The following is a 21,698-nucleotide window of genomic DNA, read 5'->3' on the forward strand; positions in this document are numbered from 1 at the left end:
TACGGGTATCCGAGGGAAAACGATAATTTATTCAGCGCATCTATATTTTAGGTTAAAGTAAAATCTTTTGTTTTTTTTTACCTTATAATTCGCGATCAAAATACGCTTTTCCAATTCTAACATTGCACGTATGTAAGGAAGTGTTAAGAGGATAAAGGGGACTGTCATTGTTGAATTGTTAAAGGGTAGAGAGGGAGGAGAAGAATGCCTTCGCTTTCACGAGACGATAAATGGATCTTGAAATTTTAATAATGATACAGAAAGCAATCAAGAAGAGCCAATTCACAGACGCGCGAGACTTACAGATACCCAAGGTCTCGCCCCGCTATCGATATCCTCGCAAAGTGAGCCTCCTCTTGAGGCATGCAGTCATTGAAGGCGAACGAGCTGGGAGAAACGGTACCGACTGAGCTTCACTGACCCGTGTAACGGTCCAGACGGCCCCCCTCTATCTGTACTTTACAATCGAGGGTTTTATTGAAATCTCCCCGTTCTCTCCCTATATAAACTCCAAGAGACATTTTTATCTGTCGGATAAATTCTCCCAGGTCCTCGGTACGTCTCTCCCGGCACCGCGGGAAAGAGCGGTAAAGAATCTGCTCAAGGGGGTGGGGCGTCGGTCCGGACGGCCCGCGGGGGATGATAGAAAGACCGACGCCAGTTTTGCACTCGAGGAGGAATTATTGGCGAGATATGAAGGGGCCGAAGTTACCGCTGATAAACCCCGAGTATACGTTTGGAAATCGTATATGAGCATTTTCTACGGAATTTATGCGTGGCCCACCTGATTCTTTGACCGTTTCCCTCGCGTTCGTCCGAATAATTTATTGCTCGTTCTCAACGAATGATTTCGGCACTGATATATTGTACTTTAGAAAGTTTATCAGGATATTTGACAATACAATGGTATCGCGATTGCGATAATGGAATCAATACTTGGCTCTATTAATCATGAAGAAGGGAGAAAATTAATTACTAAGAACTTTTCTCACTTTAGCTTTGTTTAATTAATTATTTCCTTCTTTCGAACATTTTACTATGACATCAAATTTACGTTTACATCAAGCTATTTGATACGTAACATTTTTGCGAGACGAAAAAAGTTTAAAAATAAATTTTTCTCTTATCGCTGGAAACTTTTGTCTCTTATAAATAGTTGATTTAATTAAGAGTTTCCACGCAAGCGAGACGTAAGTAAAAAAACTATTTAAAAAATGACTTTCTTAATTGCCCAATTACTAAAATAAAAAGTTGTGCTACAAAACTTAGTTCTTTTCTACATTGTCACAAAATCAATTCAATCAGAGTCCTAATTGTCGCTATAGTGACCGCCATCTTGCTGGCTGTTCACCGTTCAAAGAAAACTGGGAGTCAAGCGACAAACATTTGAAAACGCTTTCGGTGGGTTTTTTGAGACACTTCTCGTTACTTATGAAATCTATGAAGTAGAAAGTTTACTTATCTTCTGTTTGCTAAAAAAATTATAATGATGTAAGTGGACTCGCATCCCTCTTGCATGGAGGCTCTCAATTTATCTTTCCTGATACAAACCAACAAAGTTTGCGAAATATATCGAATATTTGAAGAAAAATTTGTATTTCAAATACATCTTAAATCACATTTTGCAAAAATGTTTCGAAGTACGAAACTTATATAATCATATACAAATTATTTTATAGATTTATCAATTTTATCGTGATAAGTGTAACAAATATTTTGTCATAAACTTTGCTCAGAGAAAGTCGATGAGAGAAAATACCGTTTCTGTATCTACTTTTCAACACTGAATTGCGAATAAAATATCGAAGAGGCATTTCGCAATTAATTCTATAATATTACAAATATATGAATACGAAAATGATACCTGTCGCAGAAATAATTCCCGAATTTCTCCTGAAGCGACCTACTTAAGCAAATTGAAAATGTTATAAGGCAATTAACGTTATCTCGATATCTCGCTTCTCCTGGCGTCGATATCAAGTGCAGATTTCTATTTTCGTCGCACCTCTGTGTCACGAGCGCAAATAACGTTTCCAAAGGAACGGATCGATCCCCGAGATGTCAGCGACTTGGCGCAAGGTATCGGCTAAAGTGTCTCCTATCTGTTGCAGATGCAACTCGTAGGACGCGCACGTCGCCGGGATGCAGACACGTCGTATCCTCGAAAGCTTCTGCTACTGGCAATTTCGCAAATGTGCGAAGACGCATCGTGAACGGCTCACTGTCACCCTCCTTCCTCTTCATCTATTACTCGTCTGTTCTCCTGCGAGCTCATTCTTTATTCTAAATACCTGTTAACAAGTCTCATCTGGCAAGTCAAACTAAATCTTGCCGAGCTGTCGCGTATATGAGGTGAGCCGTAACGCGTTGTGTCCTCTCGGATCAGTTGCGAAATGCTCTGGGGATTAACAAAATTGTTTAAATAACTCGTACACTTACGTGCGAATCTTCAAGTATTTTATTTCAAATTTTTAGACTACATTCAACAATTCAAGATCTGTCACTAATTAACGTCAGGAGATAATCGCAGATAATCAAGGGATAACTTGATGTTATCGGTGTAATTAAAATGATCCCTTTGCTAATACCGTGTGCACATCGATACGCATAATTTTCCAATATATATATATATAAATGCGTGGTATGTTTAGGTTCGGCGAAATAAAGCACGACGTATGCGAATGCGCGTACCGTTGCGCTCACGCGAAATTGGGAACACGCGGAACCGAGAAATTTTCAGCATTTATGCGCAAATTCAATTCGGAACTAACGCACGTGGGGACTATAAATATCAATTTGCCCGAAATATTCAGCGTGATATACAACTTCGGCACGCGCACAACAGACAACGCGCCGCGAGAGAGTTGCGTGCTGAATTTATAAAGTTTACTGCCCCGTCTTCGTGCGCGGCATAATGCCTGGCTGAAGATGTTGCAGTTCATCTGCACCGACGCAATATTGAAGTTAACAATGTTTTTTAAGATGCCTCCCGCCGGGCTTTAGCGCGCACCGCTTGTTTCGCACTTTCATCCCTGTCGATGTAAATTCACCGTTCATCCGGCGCAGTACAGTGCAACAATATTATAGTTTCGTAGGATTCGACGACAATAAATTATCTCACGTAATTTGGCAAGGATAATTATGCAATGCCAGCAGTGTGGAGATATAGCGAATCAATTTGCATCCTGAGAAATAATTTCGGACTCGCGCTCACATATATACGCACCATGGGAGACCCATTATGCGTTTATATCGTTATCGTTAGACTCGAATATTCGCGAAACGGCAGCGCGTGCCGGTTGCAATCCAGCCAGGCTTAATAATTTGATTAATTGCAATGGATGCGCGCGTACCTCCGTTTCTCCTACTGTTTAATTTGAATCGATTCTCCGATGTATGCGGGGATTATCGAACTGAAGTCGCATAGAAGATTCCGCTGCTCTCGTCGCTGAAATTTTATCTCGCGTCTTTGTTCAGGAGCGCAAACGAAAGTTCAGATAAACTTTATCCCTAGCGGCTCTTTTTATCTTTAGATACACTGAGAAAAATTTTCATCGGACAAACCAATTGAACGGCGTTTCCGATGGTTAATTTTTCCGGTTACGTTTTCCGATTAAATTATGGATACATCCGATGGGATTTGATTGAAAAACCGATCTTTTTCATCGGATATACAATTCAAGTGGATGTGTCCGTTTGTTATTATGCAAATGGATTATCCGATTATATTTAATCGGACATTTTTTTCAGTGTACTTTTTAACGACTTGTCATTATGTCGGACCGAGTTTTGCAGGGTCTAAGTAATTCATGCTGTTATGCAACATATTCTACAAGTCACAATCTTTTCAATATTTGCATTACCATTGCTATTAATATATAATGAAAATTGAAATATTTTCTAATGATACAATGATTTAATCCGAATATCTCTTACGATAGTAATTTTATTAAGATTCTCTTAATGTCGAAGAATGTTTTTCTAATTTTGTTTCCTAATCAATTTCGTAGAACGAAGTAGGATAAAATATTCAGCCGGTAGTTGAAACGATGCACGATAATGTACAGATAGCACTTCCCTAGAATTATGCATAATATATTTGAATCCTACGAATACTTGGGGTGTAGCAAAAAATCAAATTCCTGATGGTATTCCCGTTCGCGCTCATGTATGCAAATAATGTCTCAAGCATGCTATCTTCGTTGAACCGGAAACGGAGGCAGAACTGTGAGTTGCGGCAGACTGTGAAAGACATCTATAATTCAGGTTACGAGTGTGGAGCAGCGGAATCGGGAAATAGCCGGAGCAGTCTCGGGAAAAGAAGGAAGAGGTAGAAGATAAACCTGATATAAAAGAGAGAACGGGTACAGAGAGAAATGGCAAGGGGGTATCGCGCAAGAAAGGAAGCAAGATGGAAACTAAGGGCGAAAAGGTGGGAAGGGTAAAGGGAGTGCGCGAGCGCCAGTACCGTTTGGAGGTCCAAGTGCGTCTGAGAGGCCAGTAATTTCTTTTTATATCCCTCCGACTCGATTCGAGCCGTTGCTTTTCCACTTTCAACCCTCGTATTTATCGCTCACGGCGTTAACACTTTGCCGGGGATTGCGCGACGGAATTTCCCCGTCATAAGAGATCGGAAACAAAGTTTTGCTCGCGAAAACGACTCATCCGTAGGTGTTGTTATCGTTCACCATGTTTCAATTGTTACCTACGTAAATTGGGAAAAGATATTTGTCAACCGCGTCGCCGTTCATGTAGAAGACAATAATTAATGCAACGTTCACTTTTAGTCACAAAGTCCAGACTGGCGAATTACGATTGCCTTGTGTCATGAAATTGCATTAAGATTTATCATATAACGTTGTTAACTGTTGAACGGTCTAGAATTGTGTGAATATTAATGATGAGTGATACCGTCGAATGAAATAACGTGTTTGGGGAAAGCAATAGCGTTATGTATAGACGTACTATTAAATCACAACGTGATGATGTATTGTCTTCTCGATGATCTGTAAATAAATATAACGCGATCGAATAGCCATCATTAATCAATGATGTGTCGTTTTTGCCCGCTTTTTGCCGTTATATCCTAATTATGTTACACACGAGCGAGCTGCATAAAGTGACTGCAATCCATAATTATTGCGGCCGTATCATCGCACTCACTTAATTGCTAGCGTTTTATCCCGTAATGTATTAATGCGAATAAAATTGACGATTGCATCCAAAATTTGTATAATAACCATCCGATGCAAATTTGCAATGCGTACTTTCCATTTGAAATTATAAAGCAAGATTCAGATTACGCATTAATATGTATCAGCTAAACCTTTTCATTCCAAATTGATGATTTCGTTTACAAACAAAATTTGCAATATTTGCAACAGTACATATACATATATCAAGAAACCATATAAGTACATATTAAAATATAACAGCGTAATGCTGAACAAATTCATTATTTAGGAAAATAAATGAAGGAATTCCGGATCAATCAAACAAATAGATGCTAAATGAGATGGCATACATTCCCGTAAAATGTATCGTTGCGTCATAGCGGCAGTATATGAGGCAGTAATTGTAATAACTCAAATATTTGCGTGTCGCAGCTGTAATCCGAAAGGCTGCGTTTAAACTATTCGCGCAATAATTAAAAGAAAGTCGAAATATGCGACGAGAAAGACAAAGCTTTGAGTATTTCATTACTCTGTGCAAGTATTGCGCAAAATATGCCAATATGAAATTCAATCGCGTGCTCTTTATCTCGCCGCTCGTTCGTTCTAACAAGCAATATCGGAAGCCAAACATTATCCGACGTTTGATCATTGCTGACGCGCACTTTACGGTCCGTTATAATGCAACAGTTTCTATTTTCCCATGACGCGTATCGTACTACGCGCCGAATAGCCATATGATGTGCATTGTCAAATAACTGATGTGGAGCTCGCACACAATCGATCAACCACATCGCGGCTGTGCGCATATCGGGGAACAATCTCATCCCCTTTCGCGATTTCTAATATCGTGCATATATTATAAATCGAGCCCAGATTAATAAAAAGCTACTACAATTTTGATGCGTGCACGGTAAGTGCATATTGTGCTGTCAATGAGTCTCGCATTTCCGACGACTCCCGACTCAAATAAGTACCTGCGCCCTCAGAAAGGATTTCTGTTACTGAGACAAAAAATTTCTTGATGCATTTATATTTCTCCCAATTTCATTTAGTATAAAAATAAGACAGTGTATCAAAATAAAATCAATTATTCTTATTCTTCTCTATCGAATTAAAAAAGACTGACTTACTATATTGAGACAAGAGTAACTTGTATAAATGTAAGTTTATATATTCTTGCGTTTAGAAAAAAATTTTCTAGATTTCAGAATTTTTCATTTAAGATTAAAATATTCCCTTTTCTATAATAAATGTGATTGGCGCTACATCGATCCTACTTTATGATACATTGAAGTGTAATAGCATTGGATCCGGAAATTTTTTCTGTGGGTGTACTCTCTAAAAATCAATCAGTGACTGCTGACTGTTTTCAGTGATAATCCACTGAATGACTTTTAGAGGGTATGTATAGATTGTTTTCACGCTGTGCCTGTGTAATACTTAATCTTGTACTCGTTGAAATTTTATTAGTTTCGAACTCGGATTCGAACGCTCGAATTCGGTCGTCTTAATGCGTAAACCGATGAAGATTATCGTGTTTGTATCGTATAAATATATGGTGAAACGGAGGGAAAGAGCGAGAGGAAGAGACTACGAGTTTATGGTACTAGCGACAAGAAATTGCCGCCGCGATGAACTTTGAGGAGGACTTTGAGGTTGTTACAACCTACTGGAATGGTTGTTCGACGCTCGAAGTTGTGCCCAAGTAGTACTTTTACAATGCGAGCTGGTGCCGCGGCGTGTACCCGTCTAGCATGCGGTGTACTTGTACGTAGTACTTTCGCGATTCTCGTAACTTCAACACAACTATCATTGGTAATATCTATCTCGGTAACTTGCGACATCTCGGTCCGGTTTATTGCAATTCGATTGCTTATCGCGCGGGCGGACGTACAAAGGAAGTGGAAGTTTCCTTCGTTAAGAGTCCCCCGCATAAGTCTGAGATGACTCGCCGGAGGCATTCGCTTGCCTGATATAGAATTTTATGAGGAGTTTTTCTCTTCGCCGCCCCCCCCCCTCCCCCTCCTTTAACACGTAGGATCGTGCTTTGATATCTGCGCGCGGATTCATGTGTAAAATAATATGTGCTTTTATATAATGATCACGGAAAGAGAATATCGTAAACCGTAAAGCGGGTATATCAGCTTGCAGTGATAAAAATAAAATAATAAAAGTATGAAATCATAATAAAATATCATTTTGAAATCAAACTTAGATACGATACGTTCTTTATCGATGAGTTTCATTTGATTTTACGAAATTCATTTTAATACCGTTCACATAAAAAACTCGATAATAAAGCAAACGTGTTATTTTCCTCTGTGCAGTGTATCGATAAAAAAATATTGTTGAAACTTCAGTGTCAAAGTAACTACATATAACCGGGAGAGTGAAATTGGATATAACAGATCGCAATTTAATTGGACGCCATGCATGTACACAGAAACTAAGGAATAGAAGCTTTCTTCATTAGAGGAAGAAACTCGTACAGCGAGGGCGAGCTTGTTTAATCTTGTTATTTCTCAGCGAAGTTTTTTTTTCTTGTTCTAAGTACGGACCATCTTTCATACAAAGTATCAACTAAACAATCAAGACATTTATGACCGTGGATTAATAAATGAAGGAGTATTAGTCGAAATTGGATTTTAAAATTAAAAACTGTAATGCTGAAAATGTTAGTTTTCACACGTCGATTTTATGAATTCGCATTTTTACAAATAAATCGTTAATCAGATCAAGAAATCGATTATTAAAAGTAATTTTGCAAATGTATGTTTATCGACCACAAGTCCACAACTGGCAAAGTTATTAGAGCTAACCGAGGGGGAAACCGCTGAGGGTATTGTGGTGTACAGATTTGTGGCATTACTGGGCATTTTTGGGGCATTAGTTTAGGCATTAGGCCTTGCTGGGGCATTATAAAGATATAATAAGATAATAAGACATAGTAATGCTCACTGGGCATTAGTGGACATTGGTGTACGAGAATTTGGTCAGCGGTTTCCCCCTCGGAGCTAACACAGCATTTCGACTAGTGGTTTTGATCTTCCTCGAATGAATACTAAGTCATAAGATTCCTACAAAGTTGGTGGCATACATGCACACGTCCTGTCGAACATGAGATTGTACCTCGAAAATTATAGATCCGAAGGATATAACGTGTCGGCATTGCAATTACGAGAAAGATTTAGAAAGAAGAAAATATATTCGTATCTCTATTACAATATAATTTATATAATTTACAGAATATTTACAACAAAACAAAATTAACGAAGAGAGAACATAAATAATTAAAAAATTCGTAAACGTAAATTTACAAAACTAGTACATCAACTATATACTTAAAGTTTTCTCGCCGTTTGTGAAAGAGAAAATTATTATTATCGTTCATAACTGATATTATCATTATACATTTATATAATGATGAATGTGCATGGGCGTCGTTGCATAATTTTCCATTTGTATGTACATTTATATTCGCAGATTAATTTTACTTTTGCATTTTACAACTTTACGTTTGTCGAAATTCATTATTATGAAGCGCAAATAATAATATATTGTGTATTACAAATACAATTGCTCCTTGCGTAATTTGACATATCTCCGTCTCGAATATTGCTTACGAAATTAATTTTGTTACGAGGGAAGTAACATTTTTCATGTAAATGGAAAATATTTCTTTCACATTGTATAAACTCTAAGAGTAACGAGAATTAAAACATTTTTATCTCTGAGACGGGAAACTTATAGTCAACTCAACTGGCTAGTTATTTAATTAGTTTATTACACAACGTTTCGATCCTATACTTTTGGGTCCTTTTCGAGTGATACTGCAAATCAACAACAGCGCAGTTATGAAATAATGTAGGTTGACAAGTAAAAAAATGTTTATCTTTATTTTCTACCTGCTATAAATCAGATTTTTAACTTCCATAAATCGGAATGAGGTAGTATCTTCGGTAGTAATTTTGCTAATTTAAAAAATGTATACTATTAAAATTTTTTTAGCCGAAAGCTAAATGTAGAAAAGCTCTAGTGAGAATAAAATGTACTTTTTATATTATATACAATTAGATTGTGCATATATTAAAACTACACATTTGTTTCAGTATTTTTTTTAAAGATTATATTAAATAAGGCTTATGGACAGACTATTATCTTAATTTGCCATAACATTTAACTTTTTCTTAACCATACAGGTAGACAAAATTGTTTTATAAATATAATATTAGTTGTATTTGCAGTTTGTCGGTAAATCGCGGCTTGCATTTGCTATATAAGTTTACGATAACACGCTATGTGCGTATTTATGGGTGTGTAATATAATAGTTTAGGATTTTATGGGGCGCTACAAACAATTTTGTAGCCGTGAACGATGAAGAAACCACTTAGATATGTTACGTATGTGCCCGAGCAGCAGATTGTGAGTTCTCAGTTGTTTAGTCTAACTTATATGGTATTACTACATAGATAGCGGAAGCCACTGTCTAGCGTCGCGATTATCAGTACGCCGATAGCATAGAGCTGTCCTGATTATAAAGAGAATGAAATTCTGAGAATTATTTGCCCAAGACCCTACATGTTTATTAACCATAGGTATAAAAGTAATATTTTCTAAAATACTAAAGAAAATATCACGAGAACATTTTTTCCTGGCAGATTCTTGGTGAGATAATAAGACTACTGTCAGTCTTTCATACAAATATATGCTTTATATTCACTCATTCTATTACGTATCGACGGAATTTTCATTATATAATCCCCGAAAGCTGGTTTTCTTTATGAATATGACGCGATCAGTAAATCACATATCTATTTTCCTCAAACTCTCAGAGTGTAGCAGTGTTAGGGCGATGGAGCTTGGCCGCTTTGATCTTGGTTAATCAAGCGAGTAGTGAATATATCGATGTACATTCTCGGCCTAATGACCCGTCATCGATGTATAAGTCAAACGTCGAAGCTGCATCGTCGTTCACCTCGTTATAGACTTAGAAACGCTCAATATATATAATTGGATAACAGATGACGAAGGGATATCTCATTATCACGTGTAGGCTTAATTACGTACCCACAAATCAAAGTTTCCGAAACTAAGATGAATCGTATTTAATAATACCGATACACTCCCGTAAAGTCAATTCAGTTTGGAAGCAAGATGGATTCGGAAAGTATTTATATTACGCGTGGACTTTGATCAATAACGCAGAAGTGAAGCTAAAATAACGAATTGAAAATCTGTGATTACTACTATTTACATTATATATACACTTTTTTAAATATCTAGGTTCACATTAATTTACATTTAAGTTCAATCGACCCCAGGACACTTTTCTTTTACATTTAATTTGAATACATTATTAATATTTTCGCGATACTCTTTTATAATTTGGCCTCTATTTCTGGCCACAATTTGTTAGCATACATTTCTTTGCATATCCGTCAGTGCTATTTTTTAGAAGCCTTTGAATAGGACATTTATCTTTGGCGTACCAGTACGATAAATCGTCATATACCTTCGGCTTTTTCTGCTTATGCAAGACCTCGCAGAGGGTACAAACGGCCCGCTTCGTTCCGACATTGACTCGATAATATTTCTTCCATTGTAGGAAGCTTTGATATCGCCGCGGATCCTGAGAGAGATATTTCAAGTACGCGGCAAGCTCCTTCGGACTCTCGAAGTCCAAGGCATTTACGTAGGAATTCGGCGGTGCGAACTGATTGTAGTTGGCGCCTCCATAAACCACCGGGACGACATTGTACCTGCAAGAATATTGATAAGAAAATCCTGTTAATGGTTGATAATATTTTCTTGCAGTTTACGTAGTCTACCTGTAGAATTACATATAGAAAAAGATATGACGAAAAAAGGAATAAAGAGTAAAATTGAAATAAACAATACAGAATGGTTTTCGTATCACGTCTGCACGTAGGTTAGGCATTATTTAAAATAGGTGCTGCCCCTGATCTGAATAAATTATTAGCTCTTCCGTTAAACAATAATAACGATAATTAAAAATATCTTGATTGTAGACGTTTATTGAAAGTCATAACAAGAAACATCGCTTCGACGTTTAATACGCTTTTTTGCCCCCCCTTTGATCGCATATGCAATAAGTACGCACCCTTGGCTACGTGCATTGGCGTAAACTATGACAGATGTCTTTTGACATGTGGTTCATATCAAAATATATCTGTCATCAGATATTGGGTGTGTGCCCGTAAAATTGGATTATTCGTAATATCGAATGATAAACGAACATATTTAACGATCACCAAAGCATTGTCCGCATTGTGCTCTGTCGAGCAGCTCGTGCGAATAAAAACGGGAAAGAAACACTGCGCGTGGCGTTATCGTTACCATTTGTATTTCGCACAATCCGCAAATAGCAATAAATTCGATTCAATTATTGACGTGCTGCCGTATCGATTCTATCGCCGCGCCGATAATATTTCAATTCCAGACAATCGTGGAATTTTGATGTCAACTTTATGCTTATTGCATCTACATTAAACGTCAATGCGTAACGCAACAGTCAGTCTGCGCACGATTCGAATAGGTTCTATACTTGATTGCATGTGAATAATACGATTATTAGAAAATATCGTTTAAATATTAATCATTTTTTCTCCGAGATAACAGTGGCAACGTGCTTGCTCTGTAAAAGGTGACTTGAAAAGTAATGATAATCAAAGAAAACGGCAGAAATAATTCATCGTTAAAAGTTTTTTTTTTTAAATAACGTTTCTTTACATATAGAGGAAAGTCCCTTATTATGAGATAGCGGAGTTCCTGCTAAATTAATAGACATCGTCTGTTGATTCCATCACGAATTTATTGCCCTAGGAGTGCAATCTGTTTAGTGGAAAATTGATTTGTTAGATCGTGTAGTCGTTGCGGAAAAAAGATTTGTGATTGAATTTGAACGTTGAAAACCTACTATCTCATATTAGACTGCTATTAGAGGACTTTCCTCTATGTCTTGGTTTTAAATGTATTTAAATAATTAACGCGGAACTAAAGACTGTAAGAAGTAACTTGATAAAACGTTTTCGTATCAGTCTTACATTTTGACTCATATCACGCATAACGGCACACGCGTTTCTTGTAAGGTTAACTCATATATCATCAGGGGAAAACACCTCGCAGACGTTAGTTAGATTGTCTTTGTTTTCACGCACTGGTTGCGGATAACGATTTCTCCCTATCTGAAAGCGTTGTTATTACCTGAGCGGGTTCATCAGCTTCTCCGTCACGTAATCGTCGCAGAAGGAATTCTCGAAGGACAGGTAGAAAAAGTAGTCGGCCTCAGCGACGTCGCTAAAACAGTTCCGGTCTTTCTCGCAGCTAAATGTGCCGCATTTGCCATAAATATCGACGCTTATGTGCTTCGACAGCTCCTCGACATACTTCAACCGGCCACTTTTGGCGTAGCAATTGCTTACAAACCAAGTTACCGGCTTGCTCTTACCCTTGACGGTGTCCAATATCGCAGATGGCACTTCGTCTACCGCGTCCCCTGCACCTGCGGAAACTGATTAGTTCTCGCGTACTCGAGGTAGCTTACACGGTGGGAAGATACGCCGCTTGAGAATTTGTCGTTGAAACGTTCATGGACATAGGGATCATTTGTTTTGCGACAAGAAAACTAATTACATTTCGCATATAAAGACACGATAATGGAAGAGATAAGAACGGTCGGTAAAAAGTAAAATTGTAGTTATTGTATTCTACTTTCTGACTTCGAAACTATGCCATTTTACAATGTGAAGAAAGAAATATTGAACATTTATGCAATATTTAATCCGAGTATTTTTATTGGTCAAAGCGGCATTGGATAGAGAAAAGATGTATATGTAATGTGTATAAAAAAAAAATATATTACTTGTATTATTTTGAAAAGCGCTCCAATCGACATTTTTTGAGGGTGCGATAAATTTGCCGCTTTTTATATCTTCTATGATATCATAAGTCCAGGGTATATCGCTATCGAGCCGGTATGTCATCGTGAGGTTGAAGTAGTTCTTTCGGTATCTCGCCGGCACTTTTCGATTGGCTGGACTTTCCAGATTAACGTACACATAAAATTGCGTTATCTTCCTCTTCTGTGGCACTTCATCTATCTCGTTGCCGTGAAAAAGAATCGCGTCGTAATCTTCCACATTTAAATAGTCCCGATCGTTAAAGATTTTGCACCTATCGACAGGACAATCGTGGAAAATGTTGTCATTTCCGAAGTAAAAATTTTTATCGCCGAATAACGTGTTCCATAGAAGGATAGTTTTTACGCCCCTTTCTCTATACGTCTTAACGGTTACATTCACGAAGTAATCCTCGTCGCGAATTATCTTGAAAAATATTTCGTGAAGTTGAAAGTCGCTGTAAGTGGCTGATAAGTAGAGGTATAGTGTCAAGATCGTTGTCACAATTAGACCGACGAAGATAAACGATTTCTTCTTCATTGTTTTGGCAATGCTCTCAAGATATGCTATCTGCATTTCTTATAGCGTTAAGTGACGCTACCTTATTAGATGCGGTTTCGATAATTGTTTGAAATGTCCTTAGCACAATTTACTAAACGTTGTGTACAAATAAACGTGTAAGAAGATTTGTATATCTATTTATATTTTCTGTATCTATATCTATTGCTATTCCACAATGGGAGAAAATTTTGTACGAATAACTTTTGAACATTGATGCTAGGAGATCGTAGAAAGTAACCAGCTTCAATCGGAAAAAATTCCTTGTAGCGATGCGGATGCGGTTTGACGAAATGTACGTACAAGTCCGTTCTTTATGCAGAAAGAAATGCAAGAGTTGCGAAAGGAAAACTTGCGTATTTTTAACTTATTGTTAGCTCAGGCGTCGGCCTTGACTGTCGCTTATCGCCTCAAAAAGATAAAATAATATATTACTCACGTTTTAAGACATACACATACACATACATATATATATATATATCTTGTTTCGCTAATCTATTTAAAGGTCTCTTATTAAAAATAATCCGAAAAATGTCTGATAATTTAGTGGATTCCTTCGAAGTTTAGATATTTATGATGTAAATATATAATGATTAAGGCCGAAAATTACTTGACTATTCGAGGATGTTCCTGTGCTTCGATTTATTAATGATGAAAAAGCTAGATCGTATACTTGACGACGAGATATCGCGTGCACATGTCGTTTTATATTCAATAAAATAAGAGTCCTGTTTATTGAAATGTATTGCAGACTCTTTAATGTACTGCAGTCCTACAGTTCTCGTGTGCTCCGCTTATTACAGATTACATCACTTCGTGCGTGCTAGTTCACATTTATCTCCAATCACCTCCCCATCAGTTCGTACTTATCTCCAATTATCTCCAATTCTCCTTCAACTTTGCACGATATCTGTATGGAAAACAAATGATAATATTTATATCAACTTAAAATATAATAAATTTATATAATTATTGACGTTTGTTCAGCTTGACTTTTGTCAGTCAATGACAATGTAAATGAAAGAACCTAACGTTAAAAGTAATTTTCCATTATTAACGAGATAACAATCGCGCTAATAATCAGAATTAAAACACGTAACGTAATTTAATATTGTATATACGTAAGCTGACATGCAACGCACGCGGTAGAATAAAAGCATAAATATTGAAATATTCTAAGCTTCAAGGAGATATCAGATGCAACTAGTGCGAGAGGACGGGCGATTAATTCGCTACGACTCTTGGGATGAAAGCGCTCGATGAAACAGGAGAAATTTTCATGGATGAATAATCGAGTTCTTTCAAAAGATCGTAAACGTTTGATGTTCTTTTGGGATAGATGTTCTATCCGCTCACTTTGTCTGTAGGCTGGTATCAGGACGGCGGAGGACGTGAGCACGAGGTTTCGTTTGATTAAAAATTGCTCTCTTATGATATCCAGCATGAATGGTCTCTTTCTCTTTCTACTTGCAGCACAGAAGCGCGCTTTAATCTCTCATCGCAGTTGCATTGCATGCGATAAGTAATATTTTAAGTGGACATTTAAGACACGTAGGTTGGTCGGCGGACTAATTGATTAACACGCAGTGAACTATGAGAGCAATGGAAAAGTAAGAGCGAATAAACGCTATTATTAAATACTTGAAGGTAACGGAACAGAGACGTTGTGCGTTGAAATATATTATATAGGCGAACATCACGTACTTTTCAATATCAGAATTAGTTGTTATTTCGTCCCCGCTTTTATATGCGACGAGTATTTGCTCTACGTAAAATTTACTATTATTTATATGAACGTATCGATCATATGCAGTATTTAATACGCAGTAAGTGAGTTAATATTGTAGGCAAATACAACTGAACCGTTTAATCCTAATTGACAATAATGAGGATTGCACCAAGCCGGAAGGCGGTTAGAGTGATGAACACAGAGAATTAAATAGTTAATGGTTAATTTTACGCTACGTCCTGCTTATTTGTTAAAAGCGTAAACAAAGTTATTAGTCAATCGCATAATTAAAGTAGAACAAATCTCATTTTAATTTGCTGTATAATAATCACAAATAATTTAGAACAGTTGCAAATATTATAAATTGCAAATATTATATTGTCTGCAGCAACACGCACACTTTGTATATTTAATTTAATTTATTGTTATTATTACACTTACATTATTATTGTGATTACATATCGTTGTATCCTTGACTACACGTTGCGTGTTTCGATAAGTATCGTCATTAATTACCACTAAAGTTTTTTTTTATTAAAGAATTAAAGTTATCATTATCGATGTTATAAATAATAATGCACGAATGAAGTTTCTGAACAGACACAGTTTGAAGGACATTTACACCTCAGCGTATCAATTTACGAAGAATTAGTAATCTACGTTAGTTAAGACGTAAGTTAAGACGTACTTTTCGTACGTATGTTTTTACTTGACTCAGAAACTTCAGGAACGATATTGAATTTTTTGCCATTAACCGCGATTGCACGTGATCGATTGGCGTCAGTTTACTGTCGTAACCGTGGCATCGCCAACATTTTTAGACATTACGTCACGAATGTAGCAGGTTCCATACCGGTGATTTGAGGTCACGGTTTCCCTGACACACCGATCCGCAAGTGCCAGTTAACATTGATGAAATTACACCGTTCTTTTGTACGAGTTTAACACACGTACTTAACCGACAGTTAACATCACCGCAGGTTTTTTTCGCAGTAACATTTCACGAAACGATATGACTAATAGTACTGAAATAAAAGTGTTTAAATGGAGCGCCGAAGGTTGCCAAGCAACCGATTGTATAATCGCATCGCTAGATATCGCGATCAAATTTCCATATGTATATTTCAACGTGTGATACGCGTATAATTTTGCGGCAATTCAGCAATTTGTGTACCTTGCGTGCGTTTCTATCAGATTCATTTCGATCAGTTCTATCGTATCGTGAGTGAAGGCAACGGGACCATTTTTCGTTGCCATGTCCTTAACGAGGTTTCACTGTGGTGTAAAGCACATTTCTGCAGACGATTGCGCGTTGTTGCGAAACTACACGTCTCGATCGATCGCATCTCGCGGGATGTATAGTCGCGACGGTCGCCACGTGCACTGCAACTTGCTGCCTTGAAAGTTGCAACTCGACTGGCTAAACAGAGCGTAGATATCCTACAACGCATCCTACCTAACCCAGACTGATCTCGGTAGCGGAAAAGTAACACGGCTCGCGGAATCCGACGTTCCGTCAAATAAAAATTGCGCGTGGTGCAATACACGACTCTGTAATTAAAGCGCGATTATTACGTTTCCAGGCATTCCTGGATATTTTATCATGTCTGATCGTATCTGTGATAGCAGCGGTAATTTTCACGCTTGAATATATCGAAGACATTGATTCAGTACAAAGACGCGTACAAAATTGGGATGCGGTGATAAAAATAATCTGCTTTGAAGTTGATTTTTACCGTGACAATTCTTAAACGCACGAATTTCCACATTATGTTAATAACAGATAAAATTTTATAAATAAAATACGGAGAGGAAACGAAAGAGTTTCAAAAATATTTTGATATTAATTTTTTAATTGTAATCTACAAAATACTGCGCAATATGTGCACATGCGAAATAATTTAGTTGAAATAATACATGAGAGAGTGCGATTGTATGAAGCGCTGAAATTTATATATGATTTACCATTCACTTAAGGGTTACTGTTTGAGCAATGCAAAATTTACAATAAATGTTTTACCGTGAAAATTTTCGAAGGCAATGCGATTGTCATGAGCACGAAAAGCCGCGCGTCAGACGACGATATCGCAAGCGGCAAAGTGTCAGATAACACTCGCTGCGTGCGAAGACACGGAGTATTAGGAGCAAAGTGTAAAACTATCGAATCCGCGTAATGCAGTTGCTAACAAAACAACTGCTAACTAAAGCCAACGGCACACGATACTAATTTTTCCTACTGGATTGCTTACGAGAACCAATAAGGCTGCTGAGTTTCAGATCAGGTGACTTAAGGCTAAATCCTGAGTGGCTCTCGTAAGCAATCCAGTAGGAAAAATAGTATCGTGTGCCGTTGGCCTAAGGTAATAAGCGGCCTGTGCAACAGGACCCAAAGTGGAAACTATAAAAAGGAGTGGAAAAGAAGGCGGGTCAGTCTTAATTAAGAAACAGAAGTGTACTTTGGAATAAACATTTATACCGGCCGTTTTTATTCGGCTTGGAATGTAGAACCCGGCAACGATCTCAACAATACCCCGTGCCCCGACGAGTTCGAGGCACGACACGATCGATTCACGCCTTGTTTAAGAAATATACGCACGATCGACAGATTATTAATTTATTCACGAATAATCGTTGGATCCAAAGAGAAAATCTTTCTTATATATCTTTTAACTAGCTTTTCCATTTCTAGTTTTACGTATCTTAACGTTTTTTTATTCATACACTCCGTTTTATCTCTCTTTTACCTAGCAAATATTCTTCTTTACAAAATTAAATATTCTCTTTATCGCTGAAACGATAACGCAGACTTTACGTGCTATAACGGTGCTTTTACCACAGTCGCAGTGTGGTCATTTCGGCAATGGTAGCTAAGCTAAAAACTTTGAATAGCGGTTGGTTTGTTTTGATACGGAAATATTAATGTAAAATGTAATGTAATGACATATGTATGTAGACATTTATTTTTCCGCTTGCTTTCTTTCGCTACACACGAAGGTGTTAATTCGTTAAATTATTAAAATCCATCAGGGTAATGAGAGCATTTTTTTTATAAGTAATTACAGAATTATATTTGCATGCGATGTAAAATGCATCTGCGTACGTATGGTAAAAAGGTAATTCCTATTTTGACCTTTATAAAATAAAAATAAACACCTATTTGTAAATTAAACTAATAACATCTAATTAATTACTGGATTAGTTAAATAAATATTTAGGTTTCCACAATGCGCATGGTGGCACTCCGCGGCGCGTAATACTCGAGTGGTGTAAATAATGGAACCATAATTTTTATGGAACTACTTTTTATAACAGTATACTAGCGTATACTACACTGCTAGAGTACCTACAGCTACAATTTCACTAGAAATTGTGATTCAATTTCGGTGCATATTATGATCTTATATTAGCGCACAAGTATTTAAACACGTTATTTTTAAAATATTAATAGAGTTGGATTGGAATCGATTTTCTTAGAAATAAGCGGCGAGAAAAATTTTCCCATACACATCTTGCGTTGTTCGATTTGCAGGAAGACGACAAAATCAATAGCGTAATTGAGAAATAGAAAGTGTTATTAATTAAAATAAATAATACCGTTAAGGTTTAATTTATCTCGCTAAGGTGCCAATGGTCATTTTTATCGTGCAATATTTTATCGTGAATAAAACATGAATATTTTAGATGACGGAAGCTCTCGCGTGAGTATTCACGCAACGTTAGCTTTTTAATTGGTAACTTTAATTGGTTTCGCGTCGCTTAAACTACTCGAGTGCAGTAAAGCATTTGGGGTAGTCAGCACCAGAACGGCTGGGGTAATTTGTCTTTCTCGACTAAATAATAATTTAAATTCGGAACTCGACCTTGTCGTAGTCTCCCATCCGGAAGTTCTCCAGGGAATTCTCCCTAGCCGCTGTCTCATAAAGATAGTCGTCAATGTATCCTGTTACCGGAGACCTTGCAAAGCTTTCGAAAACTCTGTTTTGCCTCTTCCCAGAGCGCTGTACCCTTTTATTAATTTCTATCATTACGCGTTCTAGAAATTTGGTTTTAATAAAAAACGATAATACGACAGCGTTGGATCGCGTCAAACGTTCCATTACTTCCAAGTCTTTTACCTGCTATTTATTTCATTCTTTAGATTGAAAAGTAAAAACCTTAACATAAAATTGACTATACATAAGTACAATGTCTTTTACATTATATTCATTTACATGCACGTTAATATTTTCTTGCTATAGAATATAAATGAAGATGACTTTGATGCTTTAATAGCAACTGTTAATGACAGAATAATAGCGGAGCATTTTACACGAAAAAGGCGAGATCAAGAATCCGGATTCGAACGTTTATCGTGAGTCGTTTTTCAAGGAACGTGATAGTAAGTATAGTATCAAGGTTCCAAGTGTTAGGATTGTCGGGTTTTCGCCGAAACGTCGCGCGTCACGTTGGTGTGCGTCAGTGTGCACGGACTTCCGGTCAGTGCGAAGTCTTCGACCGGAATTGACGGCGGCCGTCTTCCGGTCGAACAGCCGGCCAACTACCCTCCCACTTCACTCTCGAGTGCACCAGCTCCAAAAGTCCCTCAGAAGAGTCGTCATTCGACACGGATGTTCCGGCGTATTCGCTACCTTCCTTTTCTCTTCAGCGCCTTCGATTTTCCCCCCACGCCGACGTTAGGCGCGTGTTTCGCTTTGACAACGTCAAAGATGTTGTGTTTTAGCGTGATACTTTCTCGAGTACTGTCTCCTTTCTCTTTTCGCGATCTCGCATTAATTTATTTAAAATATTTCATTGCGTATATAATTATATTATAATATTTATTCACCGACAATTTTAAATTTCCCTGTAAAAGGGGGGGGGGAAATAGAAAATAATTACTGAACAGTATTATTTCAAGACGATTCATACATTACGCGCAAGTTTTTCCAACTGTAAAACTTAAGATTGCAAGCATATGTATATCGTAAATAGTATTTGGTATTCTAGGTTTGATATTATTTTATATACGATAAACATTTCACGTGATGGTTTCACATATTCGCGGGCTTAACGAAACGTTCTTTGACGAGTATCAAAATGTTGACGCGTTTATTAAAACGAAAGTCAGAAGTGTGACATTTGTCAACTGGGTGGTAAATTTTTTCCGCCGATTCGCGGTGCTATTTAAATTTTGGCGCGTGATACGCGCCCCGTCTCTCCCCCGCATTGTTTAAATACAAATGCCTTGCGGTTTTTGCGGTTGCACGCAAAGTGCGAAAGAATATGAGGGATTATCCGGCGGCATCGGTTGAATATTCCAGTTCGCGCCGGCACAACGGGAATAATAATGATGAAAATATTGTACGTTTAATATTCTACGAGCACACTTTCCAGTCTCGCAGCTGTAACGATATATACGTTTTGGTTCAGCTTTAAACGAGAAGTATCGTCGCTATATAAATTTAAACTCAAATTCCGTGATGCTCCTGTCTGCATGATAATTGGTCGTATTCCGAGTGTATTCGTAAAAATTCGAACGCGCAAACGAGTTTGGGCCGAGCATTACGAGATATTCCACGAATATCGCGTAAGCTTTGACAATATTTAGCGGAATAACACAAAATAAATGCTTTATTTATAAATACACGGTATATTGCGTATATATACTTTTTCGATCTCTCGTATGAATACGATAGATAGCGGCTTTATTTTGCGACAGTGGCTGTAGTGGCGACCAATTATTATTTTTCCAGCATTTTATTCAGAAATGCTATTATTTGTATTATGATAATAGTTGATACACATGCGCGATTGCAATCTATTGATACGCTTGCAGCATTTATTGCATTACAAAAATCCGCGAGACTGAACTGTTCATTCTGACGTGAATAATAAGTTCATATGCTTGTGTTGAAAATTGACAAAAAGAACATAAACAGGGCGATTACAGCAAATTAAGATAATTTGACAAGAACAAATGAATAACCGCGAGTAAATAGCGCAAATTGCGCGCGCGATAACGTGACGTCCGTTGAAAAATGCTGGGACTTAATTTCGTTGGCGAAAACGTTTTTCGAATATGCCGACGCCATTCGTATCGGCGTGATCTCGCGCGGATTTCGGATGTCACACGGTAGCAGACCTCGCCACGAATAATCGTTTCTCGCTAATTTATCTTCGAACGGACCTCATTTATCGACTACCGCAATTCGGCGGGACACCCCGGCCGCTCGAAGATGAAAAATTCACGAGCCGATACGAGCGCGGCCAATTTTCTATTTGGCCATCAAGAGTTTATCAGTCATAATTATCGTTTTATTGACACTGTCAGTAATATT

General features: G+C 37.5%; 2 protein-coding genes across 9 annotated transcripts in view; one reads left to right on the forward strand and one right to left on the reverse strand.

Annotated features, from left to right (window-relative positions):
• The window catches only part of LOC105568356 (lachesin-like), a 286,391-nt gene that overhangs the window by 174,824 nt on the left and 89,869 nt on the right, over nucleotides 1–21,698 (forward strand). The gene's annotated exons all lie outside the window — the stretch shown is intronic.
• On the reverse strand, nucleotides 9,008–16,865 carry LOC105568355 (alpha-(1,3)-fucosyltransferase C-like). Of its 2 annotated transcripts, XM_012023965.1 has the most exons (5): nucleotides 16,556–16,865; nucleotides 15,823–15,899; nucleotides 13,058–14,562; nucleotides 12,400–12,697; nucleotides 9,008–10,934 (listed from the first exon to the last, which is right to left on the reverse strand). In XM_012023965.1, exons 3-5 carry the CDS (start codon nucleotides 13,668–13,670, stop codon nucleotides 10,568–10,570), a joined length of 1,278 nt encoding a protein of 425 aa, XP_011879355.1. In that variant the 5' UTR covers nucleotides 13,671–14,562; nucleotides 15,823–15,899; nucleotides 16,556–16,865; the 3' UTR covers nucleotides 9,008–10,567. The 2 variants fall into 2 exon arrangements, with proteins under 2 accessions (XP_011879355.1, XP_011879354.1); XM_012023964.1 differs by lacking the exon at nucleotides 15,823–15,899 and having other exon boundaries at nucleotides 16,556–16,864.

The sequence above is a fragment of the Vollenhovia emeryi genome, unplaced genomic scaffold, assembly GCF_000949405.1.
Source record: "Vollenhovia emeryi isolate VEMERY1.0 unplaced genomic scaffold, V.emery_V1.0 DF939130.1, whole genome shotgun sequence".
NCBI lineage: Eukaryota > Metazoa > Arthropoda > Insecta > Hymenoptera > Formicidae > Vollenhovia > Vollenhovia emeryi.

Bases quoted from the DNA above. Each gene is read 5' to 3' on its own strand.
- LOC105568355 (XM_012023965.1), bottom strand. From the start codon at position 13,670: ATGCAGATAGCATATCTTGAGAGCATTGCCAAAACAATGAAGAAGAAA. The intron at 12,698-13,057 runs GTAATATATTTT...CAGTTTCCGCAG, and splicing joins CGCTTTTCAAAATAATACAA to GTGCAGGGGACGCGGTAGAC. The intron at 10,935-12,399 runs GTAATAACAACG...ATATTCTTGCAG, and splicing joins AAGCTGATGAACCCGCTCAG to GTACAATGTCGTCCCGGTGG.